Genomic DNA, 19558 nt, shown 5'->3' with positions numbered 1-19558 from the left:
ATTGTTAGTGTTGAGCGTAAGTTGTTCATGTTTAGCGTAAGTTGTAAAAAAAAATTGTTTAGACCCAAATACAATAACTTTTAAAATATTAAAAAAACGTAGAAGCGAAAAAAAAACTAAACACAAACTAGTAGTCATAACAAACATAAATCAAATACTTGAAGAACAACGCTTATTTTTCGAAAACCTCTATTAACGAAAGAATGTCGAAAAAACCTTTTTAGAAATGCACATCATGCTTTAAATGAAGCGGTAAAAGAATTATGTGACAGATTACTAACTGAATATGAATGTGGATTAGCTCTTAAAGAAATGCAAAATAACTAAAGTCCGGGATCTGATAGCATCACTATCGAGTTTTATAAAAATATTTTGGAACGATATTAGAACACATTTAACTAGTTCACTAAATTATTCATTTAACAACGGAAGTCTAACCACGCTTCAAAAACAAAGTATAATATCGCTCATTTCAAAACCTTGAAAAAACTTAGAATCCTTGTCAAACTGGCGCCCGATTAGTTTACTTTAACAATGATTATAAAATAGCAACAAAAAGTAGCAAACAGAATCAAAAAAATGTTACAATCAATCATTTCAAGATCTCAATCCGGTTTCATAAAGGACGTTACATTGGTGAAAACGTTCGTCTTATAGAAGGCATTAACTATTTCAACAATTCAAATAAATCTGGTCTAATATGCTTTGCAGACTTTGAAAAGGCATTCGATTCACTTGATCATTCGTTTATGTTCTCATGCTTAGAAAATATGAACTTTGGTGAAAGTCTCATTAAATGGGTTAAACTGTTCTATACCGACATAAATAGTATAATTACTCACAATGACTTCCTTTCAAACAGCTTTAACATTGAACAAGGAGTTCGACAAGGGTGTCCACTCTCATCATCACTATTTATCCCCACGCTTTTTATACCCCCATTACCAATGGTAATGGGGGCTATATAGGAGTCACTTTGTCGGTCGGTCTGTCCCGAAAGCTTGTCCGGGCCATAACTAAGTTGTTCATTGTGAGATTTTAAAATCATTCGGCACAATTGTTCACCATCATTGGACGGTGTGTCGCGCGAAAGAATTTCGTCGATATCTCAAAGGTCAAGGTCACACTTTGAGTTTAAAGGTCAAAAATGGCCATAAATGAGATTGTCCGAGCCATAACTTTGTCATTTATTGAGAGATTATAAAATCATTAGGCAGATTTGTTCACCATCATTGGACGGTGCGTCGCGCAAAAAAATAACGTTGATATCTCCAAGGTCAAGGTCACACTTTGAGTTCAAAGGTCAAAAATGGCCATACATAAGCTTGTCTGGGCAATAACTGTCATTCATTTTGAGATTTTTAAATCATTTGGCACATTTGTTCATCATTGGACGGTGTGTCACGTGAAAGAATTACGTTGATATCTACAAGGTCAAGGTCACACTTTGAGTTCAAAGGTCAAAAAAGGCCATTAATGTGCTTGTCCGGGCCATATCTATGCTGTTCATTGTGAGATTTTAAAATCATTTGTTCACCATGATATCTCCAAGGTCAAGGTCACACTTTGAGTTCAAAGGTCAAAAATGGCCATAAATGATAATGGCATATTAATTCTTAAAAATTGCCATAAATTAGCCTCTCTTGTTTTGTGAATACAGCATGCAAAATAGTCTGTGGGGGTATACGTCGAGTCTGTGACAAAGCTCTAGTTGAAAAGCGTGGGGATATTGTGGTTATCTCCGCTGTCTGTCCGTCCGTCCTGGCCACTATTATCTCCTACACTATAAGCACAAGAACCTTGAAACTTACACACATGGTAGCTATGAGCATATGTGCGACGGTGCACTATTCGGAATTTTGATCTGACCCCTGGGTCAAAAGTTATGGGGGTTGGGGTGGGGCCGGGTCAGAGATTTTCCTGCGAGTGCGATTTGAAAAAGGCTCATAACTACTCTGTCCCTTCAGATATTGCTTTCATATTTGGTATGCATTTGTATCTGGACAAGACCTTTCCATGCGCATAAAATTGTTGACCCCTGTGACCTTGAACTTTCGGTCAGCTTTCAGGTTTCGAAATCTGCGACCGCGATTCGAAAAAGTCTCATACCTACTGTCTCCCTTCAGATATTGCTTTCATATTTCGTATGCATGTGTATCTAGACAACACCTTTCCATGCGCACACAATTTTTTACCCCTCTGACCTTGACCTTGAACTTAGGGTCAGTTTTCAGGTTTTGAAAATCTGCGACCGCGATTCGAAAAAGGCTCATAACTACTGTGTCCCTTCAGAAATTGCTTTCATGTTTGGTATTCATGTGTATTTGGACAAGACCTTTCCATGCGCATAAAAAAAATTTACCCCTGTGACCTTGACCTTGAACTCAGGCCAGTTTTCAGATTTTAAAATCTGCGAACGCGATTCGAAAAAGGCTCAAAACTACTGTGTCCCTTCAGATATTGCTATCATATTTGGTACGCATGTGTATCTGGACAACACCTTTCCATGCGCATACAATTTTTTACCCCTGTGACCTTGACCTTGAACTTGGGGTCAGTTTTCAGGTTTTGAAATCTGCGACCGCGATTCGAAAAAGGCTCATAACTACTGTGTCACTTCAGATATTGCTTTCATATTTGGTATTCATGTGTATTTGGACAAGACCTTTCCATGCGCATAAATTTTTTTACCCCTGTGACCTTGATCTTGAACTCGGGCCAGTTTTCAGATTTTGAAATCTGCGACCGCGATTCGAAAAAGGCCCAAAACTACTGTGTCCCTTCAGATATTGCTATCATATTTGGTATGCATGTGTATCTGGACAACACCTTTCCATGCCCATACAATTTTTTACCCATGTGACCTTGACCTTGAACTTGGGGTCAGTTTTCAGGTTTCAAAATCTGCGACCACGATTCGAAAAAGGCTCATAACTACTGTGTCCCTTCAGATATTGCTTTCATATTTGATATGCATGTATATCCAGACAACACCTATCCATGCGCACACAATTTTTTACCCTTATGACCTTGAACTTGTGGTCAGTTTTCAGGTTTTGAAATCTGTGACCGCGATTCGAAAAAGGCTCATCTACTGTGTCCTTTCAGATATTGCTTATATATTTGGTATGCATGTATATCTGGACAACACTATGGGCATAATTTTGTTTACCTCTGTGACATTTACATTGAACTTTGGGCTTGTTTTCAAGTTTTGAAATCTGCGACCGCGATTCGAAAAAGGCTCATAACTTCTGTGTCCTTTCAGACATTGATTTCATATTTGGTATGCATGTGTATCTGGACAACACCTTCCCATGCGCATAAAATGTTTGACCCCTGTGACCTTGACCTTGAACTTGAGGTCAGCGTTCAGGTTTCGAAATCTGCGACTGCGATTCGAAAAAGGCTCACACCTGCTGTGTCCCTTCAGATATACTTTCATATTTGGTACGCATGTGTATCTGGACAAGACCTTTCCATGCGCATGAAATTTTTTACCACTGTGACCTTGACCTTGAACTTAGGGTCCGCGTTTAGATTTCGAAATCTATTATGTGGTTATCTACCCAATCAGAAGAAGTGCAAGCATTTTCATCGGACAAAGGAATTTTTCAACAATGAAGCTTGTGTATTGAAAACACATATAGAGTTACACAGTAGTAGCGCAGAGATGTATTTAGTGGTCAATTGTTTGTGTTAACTCATCTGTGAAATGGTTTAGCTCATCCATCTAATGTTTATACAAGTGATTATAAAGTATTGACGCAAAGGGACACATGTATATGAGAGAAAAGATACAATGCAGTCAAGCATAAAAAGCATGAGAAACTCATGGAATAGAGCCTCGAGAATCTATAAAAGGGCCGACATTTTCAATTTGTTCAATTACACTTTTAGACTCATTACTGAAATCTGTCAAAATGTTCAAAGACAGACATGAAATTCAACATTTTCATTGTTGTGTACAAGATTGCGATAGAAAATTTCTGAGATGCTACTATTTAGTCAACCATTTAACCTCAAAACATAACTTTTCCAAAACAGAAGCAAGAAGATTTGCTATAAGAGAGCATGTTCAGCCATCTCATAAGTCATTCCAATGAGGATGACATGTACATAATGGACGTTAGTGAAGTTGATTCAGTATAAGATTTGTTAGGAGAGCAGGATGAGGAGAAATTAGGGTATAGATTTTCACTCATTTTTTAGGTTATTTTACATTAACTACTACATTTCTACACCGAATTACTTCAAATTTATACTGAACAACTCTTATGATTATACGGTCATTCTCCACTATGCATGGCCCCATTACCAACCCTGGGGCGCCCCTGGGTCAAACATGCGGCGTGGGGATACGCGTCGGCCTCTGCCGCGCCATTTCTAGTTATTATATGCATCGAGTATCTATCACATCACATCCAATCAAATAAACATATAAATGGCATATCGCTAGAAAATAACGAACAAATAAAACAGACACTATTTGCTGATGATGCAACTTTAAAAAAAAAAGACAATTACGACTTTTTCCATAACCTTATAGAGTCGCAAACCCTTTTCGGAATAACATTGTGTCTTAAACTTAACAAAAGTAAATGTACTGTGCTAAGAGTAGGTAAATTAAAACAAAGTCTTGTCCATTACAAAAAAGAAATGAAATTTAATTGGACATCAGATGAAGCTACCACGTTAGGAATTACATTTACAAATAACGAAAATGATACAGTTCTAAAAAACATACTGCCTAAATTACAGAATTTAAAAAACTGCTTAAAATCATCGCAACACCGAAAACTTACACTTATCGGAAAAACACAGTATTGAACACGTTTGCACTTCCTAAATTAATTTATGTACTAACAGTTCTCCCAAATACACCAAATGATATTATTAACGATATAAAATCAAAAATATTTAATTTCATATGGGACGGTAAACCAGATAAAATTAAACAAACTCAGTTAATTCAATCCGTAGAAAATGGAGGTATCCAATTAACGAACATTGGCGCATTCCTGAATGCAATCAAATGCAGCTGGGCTAAAAGATACCTAGATAATACCGATACGAGTAAATGGAAACTATTCTACCAGAAAATTCTAAAACAAATATGGCGATTCCTTACTTTTTGAATGTAACATCAGCAATAATATCCTACATGGAATTGCAAGCGAAAACATTTTTCTATGTAATGTTCTATCTGCATGGAGTAATGTTACTCATAATATAGAATTCCAAAAACATAGTCAAATTATTTTATGGAACAATAAATACATAAATTCAAACAATAAGACGTTTTTTCTTTAAACATTGGTTTGAACAAAACATAAAATATGTCGACCCATTATGATTACAGAATAAAGGACTTCTATTCTTTTGATAATATATGTTACATATACGGAATACCATCAAGTAATTGCCTGATGTACCACACATTAATCAAAATCAAACCCATGCATATTAAATCAATAACGAATACGAATAACACACCATGTTCTCAAACAACATTCGTAGAAAACATACTTACAAAAAAATAAAAATATTTTACACGCTACAAATTAAAAACCCTGTAGAAAACTCCAAAAACTCAAAATAAATGGCAAAGCCTTTTTCGAGAACAAGAATTGAATTGGAAAGACATATTTATCATGCCATGTAAAGCAACTATCGATAGCACACTGATAAATTTTCAATATAAATACATTCATAGAATAATAACAACAAATAAGTATCTTTTTAAGTGCAACCTATCCAATACAAATTTATGTGATGTATGCTTCGAACACATTGAAACAATAGAACACCTTTTCTAGGAGTGTAAACATATTCAAACTCTATGGAACCAACTGAAAACATTTCTTGAGAAACAACAAACACAAGTTAAACTGTCCCTCTTAAATATTAGTTTCGGTGTAAATACCTTCATATTTACCAGAAATCAACAACATTGTGAACTACATTATTATACTAATGAAGTATTTCATATTCAGAATGAAATACAAAAAACAAACACCTACCGTGAACTGTTTTATAAACTATTTAAAACTCAAGTTCCAAATTGAAAAAGAAATAGCCCTCAACAACGATGCACTTCACATTTTTGAACAACAATGGAAACACATCAAAATTTCATAACCAAGTCCAGTTGTCTTCTACCCCACCTTACGCAATTCATCTATTGTTTTAATTACTATATTAAAAAACATAATATGTCACTAACAATTAAAAAACACATGTAAATACTAGCATATCATGTATAATATGTTTGACATTACTACTGCTGTATAACATCACTTTGTTTCTTGACCATGCACATATATACATTGTATGTTTTACATTGAATAAAAAAAACTTTAAAAATATATTTTAAGAAAGCTGTCTGAAAATCTTAAATATTCAAAATTAAATGCCTATAATACTCGAAAGAGCGGTTGGCAGTATAGATAGATAGATAGATAGATAGATAGATAGATAGATAGATAGATAGATAGATAGATAGATAGATAGATAGATAGATAGATAGATAGATAGATAGATAGATAGATAGATAGATAGATAGATAGATAGATAGATTGCCGTATTTAAAATTAAAATCACTTCACACAAAACATATGTTTTTACTTTTAAGTACCGAGAATGGTAAGCACAAATTTTCATGTTAACGTTTGATCAAATAAATAATTGAGTTAATTATTATATTTTCACCAGGGTAATGCGATCTTACACGACACACCTTGTTTTGTCATAGAGTTGAATTATTAAAATGACTATGATTAGATTTACGCCACAGCAATATGTCTTTAAAGGACGTTCAATAGATGTCAACTAAATGACCTAAGGCTAGTTGTAGCGAGAAACAAACAAGCGTATCTGTTATTGTGCGCATACATAAGTGACGTGTATTGCCACGTACATGTAGTCTCACTTTTCGATAAGTAAATGAGCTATTTATATTAATTGATTTATAGAAAAGTATATTTGCTAACGCTTTTATATACTAATAAAATTAATAAAACATGGAACCAACGTTATACAATAAAAAATAACTATGTATGACTCTTTAATATTTAAAACTTCAATTATCGACGGTGTCTATCGGCCGGGAGTTGTGGCGTCCTCCTGTAATCCAGCAATTTGGAGGCCGGGGTCTGGGGACGGTTTGAGGCCGGGAGCCCTACTGTCAGGTCCGTCTGTGTCGATCGGGCGTCCGCACTAAGCTCGGCATCAACATGGGACCCTCGGGGGAGCCCGGGGACTCCAGGTTGACTAAGGAGGAACGTACCGGCCCAGGGTGGAAACACAGCAGGCAAAAGTTCCCGTGTCGAGCAGTAGTGGGATCGCGCCCGTGAACAGACGTCTGTCGGTAGCCCGGCCAATATAACGGCACCCAACCCTTTTTTTAGTATTTGAATATATCATTAGTATATGTTTTATTTATGTCAATATATTATATAACGTCTATATCATTATTATATCATATTATATCATGTTTCATTTAATCAGCATTTTTTTTTATAGATCTTTGATGATATGCTGTTACTTATTTTCTTACAGATCGGAGCATCTGTCTTTGTTTAAACAGCTTTGGCCAGAAATTGATTACTTTAATATACATTTGAGGAATACTGTGTATATATATATTATTTTTTTTTTAAAGAAATTAAACAAAAAGATAAATGCAATAAAATCAGAAGGGGGCTTTTGTAAAAATTTGCTCTTGACCGACTGTATTTTTTCGAAACATAAATACATGAAATGTTTTCAATCTTATTTAAAAACTGGGAAAGTTGTCGCTATTTTAGCAACATTAAATATTTTATTTGCAATTGACAATGAGTATTGTTTATTTTATAGCCATTGCTTAAATAAACATATGCATTAATATCATTTAAATGTCATCTGTTTTTGCGACATAGAGCAAGAGTATACATAAAACTTCTTTAAATATAAATTATGACTGATTATTCGTGTTTCTACACCACGTAATATAACATGATGCAATACTTCAATATTTATATCAACGGCTCCATACTGAATATATTTAAATGAAACGCTTTACACTTAAATAAAAAGAATGAGGATTATGCATGACCATTTTATTCACCAGAAGTCGAAGATAATGTGATGATTACCAAAATAGAACATAACTCAATGTTAAGCCGAGACAGCCGGCTGCGTCGTCCTTCATGTTTCATGAATAAGTCATTGGGACCAATACAGTCCATAAAAGATAATAAAATTATTTAGTTAACAGTGATTGAATACTTGTCTTTGTGGCAAACACATTGTTGGTAGTTAAAATCTTTCTGTGTCAATATTACATTAAATGCGTGAATTAATTTTTCGCCACTTGATCTATAAAGCGTAGGACGAGGTGGCCGAGTGGTTAAGGCGATGGACTGCTAATCCATTGGGGTCTCCCCGCGTGAGTTCGAATCTCATCCTCGTCGAGCATATTTTATTCGGGATCATTTTATAATACACTATAAACATAATTATTCATTCAATAAGTATATATGTCGTCTATTATTAACATGCCATCGCATTCAATACTCACATTTTATCAATGTAAGTTTGAAATATATAAGAATAGTCGACGCGAATTGTTCATCAGTAGAAATAATCAAGACGTCTTTAAATGGCGTTCAATTTATGTAAACTTAATGACCGTAGGCTAGTTGTAGTGACAAACAAGCGTATCTGTGATTGTGCACATACACAAGTGACGTGTATTGCCACGTAGTCTCAATGTGCGATAAGTAAAGGAGCTATTTATATTTATAGATTTGATAAAGCATATTTGCTAACGCTTTTATAGATTAATAAAATTAATAAAACATGGAACAAACGTTATACAATAATAAAAAATGACGACTGTATATTTAAAACTGCAATTAAAGACAGTGTCTATCGGCCGGGAGTTGTGGCGTGCTCCTGTAATCCAGCTACTTGGAGGCCGGGGTCTGGGGACGGTTTGAGGCCGGGAGCCCTACCGTCAGGTCCGTCTGTGTCGATCGGGCGTCCGCACTAAGCTCGGCATCAATATGGGACCCTCGGGGGAGCCCGGGGACTCCAGGTTGACTAAGGAGGAACGTACCGGCCCAGGGTGGAAACACAGCAGGCAAAAGTTCCCGTGTCGAGCAGTAGTGGGATCGCGCCCGTGAACAGACGTCTGTCGGTAGCTCGGCCAATATAACGGCACCCAACCCTTTTTTAATTATTTGAATTTTTAATTAATGTATACTTAGTTTTATTTATATAATACTGAACATTTACCATGCTCTAAAATAGCCTTTATATGCATCTTTTGACGATTTAAAAACCTGAAAATTATAAAGCGTTGCAACGCGAAACGATTGAAAAATTTGGAGAGTTCTGTTGTTGTCGTTATATTTTGTGACACTACGAGGATCGCTTATATTAAGTATAAAAAACATCTCTCATTGTATAAGGATGGCCGAGTGGTCTAAGGCTTAGGCTTTTTAGTCCAGGAATCCAGGGGTCATTGGTTAGAGTCCTGTTCAGGGTAACCTTCTTTTATTTAATATTTTATTCTTGATTTTTTACTGGAGCTTTTAAGATCCAATGTTTACATTTATCAATATATAGCATTTAATGACAAACTTCAAAACATGCCAAAATCTGTGAAAAGGCCCCTTTAAAAGACTGGAGGTAGCCCATAGGTTTTGCGTTAAGCACATACAGTCATTGAAATTGTCTACCAGCACTGACTTCTCACTCGCAGCGTTAGGCGTTGATTCGCTCGAAACAGGTGTTGACGCAATGAAGATTATATTTTTTGACAGTTATGCAGACTTCCTTGTAGATACTTGGCCAAGCACGTGTTCATAATAGACTTACGCGTTTTCTAAACCTTGATTATCAATGCCAAGGTTTCATCCCAGCTATATTTTGGTTAATTTACAAGTACAAACTAAATGAGTATCTAAATATGTATTTGAGCAGTGGGACCTTCGTTTCAAAAATGCAATGGAAGAGCATCCTCCGGAGACACGTGACAAAACCGTCCAGAGAAGCCAGGCACTCGGTAATATGCACTCAAAGACCGTTTGTCCGCGTTATTGCCGAAGGACGGTAACCCATATGTGCCTTATGCAATCTCGAAAATCCACCCAGAGTTGCTTCCCATAGTGAATTCAGTAAATAGAGCGATAGGGCGTATGTTATGATGACTAAGCAGGAACGTACCGGCCCAGGGTGGAAACACAGAAGGCAAAAGTTCCCGTGTCGAGCAGTAGTGGGATCGCGCCCGTGAACAGACGTCTGACGGTAGCCCGGTCAATATAACGGCTTCTTACCCTTTTTTAAGTACTTGAATTTTCATAATAGTTCTTCATTATATTTATTTATGTAATTATATATAGATGATCTATATCGTATTATTAGTTATTATATTATATTCCTATTAACCAGCATTTATTTATAAATAGATCTTTTAGATCTTTGATCTTATGCTGTTAGTTATTTTATTAAGCTCGGAGCATGTATCTTTGTTTTCCAGTAGCATTAATAGCTGGATTTTCGTCGGGCTCGCCGGCTCTGAGGCGGCTTTCGGAATCGCAATCGCCAGCTATAAACACACTTTTTAAGATCTTGTGAGCCAAAAGTACGCATAGAGTTATATATTGTTTTTGTTTTGCAAAATGTGTTAACGACATATACTTTGAAATCACTCGTTCAAAAAAAAATGAAATAAAGTATAAAAAATGGTCATTTTTAGCGTTGGTATTTATTCAATTTTAAAAAGGGGTGTAAAAAAGTGACCTTTAATCATCATCATCATCATCATCATCATCATCAGCAGCAGCAGCAGCAGCAGCAGCATATCCACCACCGTCATTGTTATTATTATATAATTTCAAGACAAACATCATTGTAACAGCTTTGGACAGAAAGTTGATCATTGTAACAGCTTTGGACAGAAAGTTGGTGACTTTTACATACGTTTGCAGAATACTCTGTATATATTTTTAATAGAAATTAAGCAAAAAGATAAAATGCAATAAAATCAGAAGGGGGTTTGGTAAAGATTTGATTTTGGCCGACTGTTTTTTTCGAAACTTAAACACATGAAATGTTAACTATTATTTAAATGATGAGAATGTTGAAAGCTGTAGTATAAGAACACGAGCCCACATGTATTTACGTGGTAAATAACTTTAAGCGTAACACATTACTGTATGTAAGACTCTGTGATGACATTTGAAATAAGTTGTCGCTATTTTAGCAACATTTATTTGCATTTGACAATGACTATTATTAATTTGATAGCCATGGCTAAAGTAAACATATGCATAAACATCATTTAAATGTCATCTGTTTTTGCGACATATAGCAAGAGCATGCATATTACTTCTTTAAATATAAATTATGACTGATTAGTCGTGTTTGTACGTTACAAGATTCATCATTATGATATTGAAATTAAGCTCCGCAAAAAAGCTTTATATTTGTTTGTGATTTAAATAAAATTGGTATGTGATATCAAAACGGCCCTTTACTATTAAGAAGGACCTGAAATGACCGTTTTCAAGAGATTGTTTTAAAGTTGTGGACCATGTGAGTGCTGGATAATTCACAATTTTGTTCGTTCATTTAACAAGTTGAATATAATGCAAAACTGAACAAAATGCGCTCTACATTTCGATAGGAGATTTATTAAAAATTTCTGGTAAATAGACAACAAAATGCATCTAAGACACTATATGTCCAAAAACAGAGTCTCTGGGAATGTCCAGGGACAACAAAATAATTTGCCCTAAAATTGTATTATGACTAAGCTACGCCCCTGCATAATGAACTGAGTTCGCGCACTGTTACGTTAAACCATTTCAAACTCATCTTGACATGGAGATGATCGAGTTAGATGGTGCAGGATATAATTATTGCACTTATTTTAAATTGTAAGTATTTAACACAGGCCATTAGTTACAATGAATGTACAACAGCAAACTATTCCTTTTTTATATATTTTACTAACGATAACGTTTCGATCAATATATTATTCGTGACAACGATGCAAAGAATCATTTCATATATTTGAAATTAAAAATAATAAATGTTCACCCTTTTCTTGCTTTGTGAGATATCAATTAGCAATTTAATACAATTCCATCGACTAAGCATGGACTTCTGAGTTTTATTGAATAATAAGACTGTAGTACTTTGTAAATTGGACGATAATTAAATTATATCTACTTACAATAATAGTTATTCTATAAAAACACTTAACAGATCTATTACCATAACTTAAGATTATTTTGATAATATAGGTACATTATTTATTACTGGAAACACAATTATATATTGACTGAAATAAAATACAATTCTTTTTATTTCATCCACGTTACGTATACAAAAACATGGAAATATTCCTAGCTATATGTACAAATAGCTAAGGGATGAACGTGCACTTCCAATCAACGAAAATGTATGAGTCCGGTCATGAGAAAATGAAACTTAAGCTATGAGGCTAGCATAACTCCAGACTAGCCTGCGAATTTACGCAATCTAGAACCATCCAATTATAAGTTCACGCAGGGTTTCGTCGTCTCATTAGCGGACAGGGAAGCTCCTGACCAGACTGCTCGGATGCGCAGGCTGGGCTGGAGCTACGCTGGACGAATATGGAATTGAGACATATTTCTTATGTGTCTATGTCCTTAAAACAATTTAGATGGTTTGTTTGTACATATAGCCTTTATTTGTAATATGTTACAAAAGGAAGAAACATACATAAAATCATCCATATATGAGCATAACAATGCTTTTTCCTAATCAAAGTAACGCTCGCGTAAGTTCCACTGTATACAAAACACAGTATATATATAACAAGCAAAGCATTGTCATTTGCTAGTATATTATTTAAGTTAAATAAGACTGTTTTTCTCCTCTAAGTAAGTTTTTTGTAAGTCAAAGCTCAAATATGAGTCCGGAGTTCGATAAAGTAGTGCGTGAATATCCATATTTCTAAAACACAATTTCATAAGTTTTTACATTACATATGGATATTTATGAGACCATATAAAATAAAAGTTGTATTATTTCATGTTAACGCATTTTCAAGTTTATACGCGAAATGTGATTGAGTAGCGTGTCCAAGTAAGTAAAAAATGGCTGATAACATCGCTGGCCGTTTACGTGATGCTCGAAGTGTTTAACTGGGCCACCTGTCAATCCGAACGGTAGAAGCCGATGTAAGCTGAAAGGCAATTCGTATCCTGAATGGTTTTCTACCAGCATCCATATAAATACAGGTATAAACGCAGTTCTTGTAAGAGGATGGCTGTAAAATATCTTCAAAGAAAAATTTGCCGAGAGAACTAAAGTAATTCTCTCTACTACAGTCAGTTGGTTCGTAACATGTGCGTGAAGTATACCATGGTCGTGATGGTGTTTATGTACGTATTTGTACAGAACACGGTTCTTATGGAGTAGCAAGTGAACCAAAAAGAATATGGCATCATACACAATTATGCTTGCGACTAATTTCCATATGAGATCAAAAGTGGACGGGGCAGACTCAGGCAAGGCCCTCGTTGTTTGAATTGCGGATTGTCTTTTCTCGTGCCATATCATTGGGTCTATACCAACACCTTCATATTTCTTAACCATAAATGTATCTAGTAGCATTAGAGGTATGGTGTAAAACAATGCTTCACGAACAATGTTTGCTACAGTAACCGATTCGTACTTCACTGAAGGATTGATCTTAAATTTGTCCATACATCTTAGTTTGTCGACGAGCCATGGACAGATTGGAATGATTATAGCGTAACAGAGGGTGGAAAAGATAGTTTCAAAGTACACGGATTGAAACAACCGCGAGTTCAGGCATATCCTGTACATATGCTCCAAACCTCTGTCACATAAAGTTGATTTACACACAACCAGGACGCCAATAGACGCTGCAACTACACGCAGCGCAGTGACCACGTGACGTCCGGGATACTCAGTCCTCACTGATATCCAGTTTGCAATGTCTACGCCGTTGCCGTTTGCGTCATTTGTGCTTGAAAACCCTAGAAAATAAAGTGTGCATGCACATTGGTTAACTACTTATTACAATAATTAGTCGTGTTCTAGGAAAACTTGGTTTAATGCATGTGCGTTAAGTGTCGCCCAAGGTTTGCATGTGCAGTCCGCACACGCCAATCAGGGAAGACTTTTTCCGCGTAAATTGGATTTTCGTTAAAAACGAAAAATTTCATCAAGTCGCGAAGTGTATTCCCTGCTTAGGCTTTGCAGACTGCACATGCTTAACTGGGACGACACTGTATAAACATGCATTTCCCTCGTTTTCTCAGAGCGAGTTTAATTTATAGCACACAGTTAGTTTCACATCGTTTTTACTGAAGAATTTCAAATTCTTTAGAGTGCTATTAAGGAGGGACATCTTTACATGATCTTCCCAATATGCTCATTTAAAACACGTTATTTCAGCATCCGGTGTTACTCTAATCATCTATAACACTAACAAATGTATAGACGGCTTGATCAATAAAAGTTATTATTCATGTGAAATGGTATTCAAGAATAAAGTATTAGCTTAGAAACAATAAAACATTGTACACCAGGTTACACTCAGAATGTGATGCACGCTATGTGATATGTCGTACCAGAGTATAGGAAGAATACTTTAGCTATCGGTTTAACTAATTGAAATATGCAATATGAAGTTTGAGCCGCGTCTTGCAAACATAGGTCTAAGTGCAGTGTTAATTCCAAATCGCCTCAACGTTCGTGAGTCAAGTATATTATGAAAGTAGAAGTGCTGAGACAAGATAGGTTTTCACATAATGCAGCCACAGACGCAAAAGGACCTTACACACTTAGAAATACGCACATAGATAGACTGACGGAGACTAGCACAATCGCTTAATGCTTTCACAATGTTCATGTCATTTGAAACAACTGAAATGGAATGCAGCCGTATTGTCGTAATTAAATATTTTGAACAATCAAGATTCGTTCTGTATTAAAAATTAACAGAATGGAACACGAGTGAATTTCTTGCATATTACACGAATAATTACATGTATAATTTGCATGCAAAAAATACTATGAACATGATTCGATACTGTTACAAAATTCAATTCATAACAAGGCGAATAAAACTAAACAAATGTGATTTTTTGTTGTCAATAGTGTATGAACACCTAGCGATTAATCGCTATCCCTATTGCGTGTATCAATGCAAACTGCAAAGCAAGCACTTCTTGATTTTCAGAAGAACAAACCAACAACAACATACAAATGTATAACTAGTATTTACCTTCATTCTTAGGTAGATTCCTGTCTGCACGTTGACTTATTTTGTCCACCATTTTCTCGATGAGTTCGTCAATAATGCCGAGTGATCCACCTATTCCTGATAATCAATAAATTGTGTTCATTGTGGGCATGCTAGATTTGAGCGTCGGACAATTTCCGGAAGTAGTTCACACTGTGCTATCGATTCCGTCAATCGAGAGAGCTAGATCGGTGGGAACAATGGCGTTGCAACATAAATTAATATTTTCTGTCATGTTTAATTGCATCTCACCGGTGTCAAGTGGGTCTTGTACAAAACACAAACGAATCAGCGCCTCATTGTCGGAACTGTGACAGATTCAAAGTCCGGAGCGATGAATTGAATTCTACCTGTGAATATAAAAATGTGTTTGATACAAAATAACTTGGAGGTAATTTAAATTGAGAAACGTGATCTGGACATGTTAAAAGCTTAACAAGAGGACCATAAACCATTAGGCGCTCAGCTGAAACTCGAAGGAACTAAACTATTCTGATATATCGGAGTTCAGAATAATACAATTAGCTAATGCAACATAAATATTTTATTTCCACGCACATTTTATTTTCAAACTCGGCTGATAAATCAAATTAATAACTGTAACTGTAACTGATAGAGTTAAAAAAAAGCTTTTTAACAATCCGAACTGGTGACCGTGTTTCAAACTCAGCCAGATATCATAAGGACATACGTTCTTAACAAGTTTCATGAAGATTGAACAATATATGTGGCAAATAACAAGACTTTACTATAGCCGTAGATGGAAAACTACCCGCTCTTTTGCGGCAATGTATTTCAACGGACCAGATCCATTTTTTTTAACTCGGTCGAGATATAATTCAACAAATGTTCCAACCAAGATAATTGAGGATTGGACTTGGTGGCAATGTTTTTAAACGAACCATATTGTAATAAATGTATCACATAGATTGGAAAGTAATGTAAACTCTAGTGTGTTAAAAAGCTTTTTTTATGTAATTTAAGCTAGTACATTTTTGTATTTTAACTCACGTGACCCAGTTTTGAAATCGGCAAAGATTTCATTACGACAGACTTTCAGACAAAGTGTTATGAATATTGTGCAATAAATTAATAAATGGTATCTATAGTATTAACCAGGTAAATATTGACGCCTGACGCAAAACTCACGAGGAACGACGGACATAAGGCATTCCCCCAAACAGCTCACCACGAGCAAGTTGTGTTCAGGGCCCGTTTTCACCAAACAATTCTTAGAATGAAGTCTAAACATAGAGAATATTCTTAAAATTGATATATTCATTAATTGCATGAATGCTGAGTCAAACTTGATATTAATCACGTCTATCTCCATTATTCATCATGTAGAACATTTTATCAATGACATAAGCACCAGTGGTAGCCTGTATATATTCCAACACTGAATGCATTTTACTCGCTTCAAAGTCTTGTCTTTATTCTTAAGTCTAAGACTTGGTTGGTGAATACGGGCCCAGGAATGCTAAAAAGCACGTGACGTTAATGTCAAGATATTCAGGAAAATACATTTATAATACGGTAAAATCAACTTTGAAATAATTTCATTGCATAAACATTATTTTCTGAAAATTGTAATCTTAATAAAGATGGCATCATGTTAGTAAACACATAAGTAAACATTGATTAAATATAATGTTTAGTTGATTTTGCATTTTAAATGAGTTGAACAATACTATATATGGACTGAGACTTTGATTTTGCCTCTGGTAGAAGTAGTTATTATGTATTACTGTTTTCAATATTTGTCTTTTATCTAGTACTTATGGTCGACATCAATTTGTTTCTGCAATCCCAAAACTCACCAGCGGCGCACATGGTTTTCTAATTAAGTTGCATATATAATTGTAGCGTTGAATGCCGTTTGAGCTGAAATTTAATTCCTTTATACAAGATTATACTAACATAAGACTGCCCTCTTAAACGAATGATCCTACAGTATTTGATGTCCACAACATACTCCTAATGAAAAAACAAAACGGTGGCGTCCTAGTATATTATTTGTAATTATTTCATGAAACTGTCAGTATTTGCCTTTTACAAGTCCATCATAAACATATTATATAACTGTCTCCGGTTAATTGCCTTTCTCTCGGGCCATTAATAATTTCGTTGTCGTTAATCGAGTAAAGCAGTACGTGTTGAATTGATGGGACATGATAAAGCTTAATATTTTTCCTTGTGTATCAATATAAGCTTTAAATATCGCTCTTTTGATGCATCGCATCAATGGCTTTCAGGTCCTTTATATAAAAAAAACATCAGTTTAATGAGTAAATTCCCTGATATATATCAGTATCACCACGGCGACAACGTGAGAAATGAAGTAAATCGATTTACCGATTATATTTTGTATACTTGAAGGAAATTATTCCCTCTTTTGCAAGAGGGAAATTAACGCTCCTTAGTTATAGAAATGTTAAACATATCGATTAATTTATAATGGGTTAACATCAACCCAATGCAGTTAAATTATAAAGCGTTGGTAACGCTTTTCATAGATGTCATAGGTAATTGGCAAAAGACTTGTCTAGTTAATACAACATTAAACATTATATAACGCAATTTATATGCAAACGCTTCTGTTGTGTAGTCATATAGTGTTAGCATTTGCTCATTAAAATAACGGGTTTGAATACAGGTGAAGGCAGACTTTTTCATACAGCTTTTTTTACTTGCTATTATAGTTATTTAGGACCATTCAAAATATTAAAATTGTGTTAGTAAAAACATTTTATGACATTTTGCAAAATTACGAAATTCTTTGTACACGTACATTTAATACAGGCAATTTTTTACTACGGCTGAAAGCGATAATATAATTATAATAAAAGTGAAACAATAAAAAGAAAATACATATTCAATCTCAGGCTTACTATTCATGTCAACTATTCAGAGCAATTAAGCATGTTATTCTACAGGTATTTATCAACGGGCCGGTCAGCTCATTTGGAAAAGCGCTGGTCTACAAATCGGAGGATCGCAGTTCCGATTCCCGATTCCCGGTCCGGCAACATACATAACCTGTGTGGGGATTCGTCAAGAAACTCATACACCGGAAATACCCCATACCTTTGCTAGAAGACAGTCAGTTACTGGCAAAACTGTGTGCACAGCTATCCCAAGAAAAGTGTGCGTTGTTAAACTGACGACCATAATATGACTGAAATACTGCCTGTCGAAACGGCAACCATATGCAATCAAAACAAACGGCAACCATATTCAATCAAAACAAACGGCAACCATATTCAATCAAAACAAACGGCAACCATATTCAATCAAAACAAACGGCAACCATATTCAATCAAAACAAACGGCAACCATATTCAATCAAAACAAACGGCAACCATGATCAATCAAAACAAACGGCAACCATATGCAATCAAAACAAACGGCAACCATATTCAATCAAAACAAACGGCAACCATTTATTTTATGAAACGTTTTTTTCTTTACAAATACATAGACTGGCAAATGATTCTTGACATGAATGACACAAGTAAACCTTCTGGTAGCAATATACTTTACTGATATACACAAAGAGCTCATCGATTAGATCTACATGTGTTCAATACATGGAGCATTTGTTGAATGATAGTTGCTTGTACAGAAAATACTTGCACGCTTACCTTAAACAGCTATCAAGTCCATCCAATTCAATATACATATAGGATCTTGCATGAGTGGTGGTTTTGTATTGAATTTACTAAACAAGTCATCTAAATAAAGATAAAAACGAGGCTTGCCGAGATTGATGTTTTATCTTTATTTAGATGACGACTTTAATAAATTCAATACAAAATAACCACGAATCTAAGATTCTATTTATAACATGACCAACAAATTGTCTTTTTATTTTATGCTCTCTTCAAAGTTTATTCACATTGTAAAAGAGTTAAACTGAAGTAATTCCCTGGAAAATGACGTCATTTCGTCAGAAAAAATTACGTCATTTCACAGTTATATAACTAGTGTAATAACACCCATGTAATAAAAAAAATTAAGCATTACGTTATTTCACTTCGGCCATCTTGCTTTTTTGACATAAACGCGGGAAATCGTGTGGGGTTTTTCGACTGGTTCGCGATTTTCCAGATCGTACGCTTAATTAAAATCTTAGCTGCGACTCGATACTTACGACGGCATTCATAAAACGGGTATTAGCGGATCGTAAATGAAATCGTAAGTCAAGGATTTAAGATAAGATCCGCTAAGATATCTGTT

General features: G+C 35.1%; 1 protein-coding gene and 1 non-coding gene across 2 annotated transcripts; one reads left to right on the top strand and one right to left on the bottom strand.

Annotated features, from left to right (window-relative positions):
- Positions 1-8374: 8374 nt before the first annotated feature.
- On the top strand, positions 8375-8456 carry Trnas-gcu (transfer RNA serine (anticodon GCU)). The gene has a single exon. It is a non-coding gene; the product is annotated as a tRNA-Ser (tRNA).
- Positions 8457-12343: 3887 nt separating this feature from the next.
- On the bottom strand, positions 12344-19146 carry LOC127873529 (cholesterol 25-hydroxylase-like protein). The gene is made up of 3 exons (XM_052417413.1): positions 18964-19146; positions 15302-15669; positions 12344-14048 (listed from the first exon to the last, which is right to left on the bottom strand). Exons 2-3 carry the CDS (start codon positions 15351-15353, stop codon positions 13078-13080), a joined length of 1023 nt encoding a protein of 340 aa, XP_052273373.1. The 5' UTR covers positions 15354-15669; positions 18964-19146; the 3' UTR covers positions 12344-13077.
- Between the last annotated feature and the right edge of the window lie 412 nt (positions 19147-19558).

Source organism: Dreissena polymorpha, chromosome 3, assembly GCF_020536995.1.
Source record: "Dreissena polymorpha isolate Duluth1 chromosome 3, UMN_Dpol_1.0, whole genome shotgun sequence".
In the NCBI taxonomy this organism is placed as follows: Eukaryota; Metazoa; Mollusca; class Bivalvia; order Myida; family Dreissenidae; genus Dreissena; species Dreissena polymorpha.
This window is presented reverse-complemented; position numbering and strand designations above follow the sequence as displayed.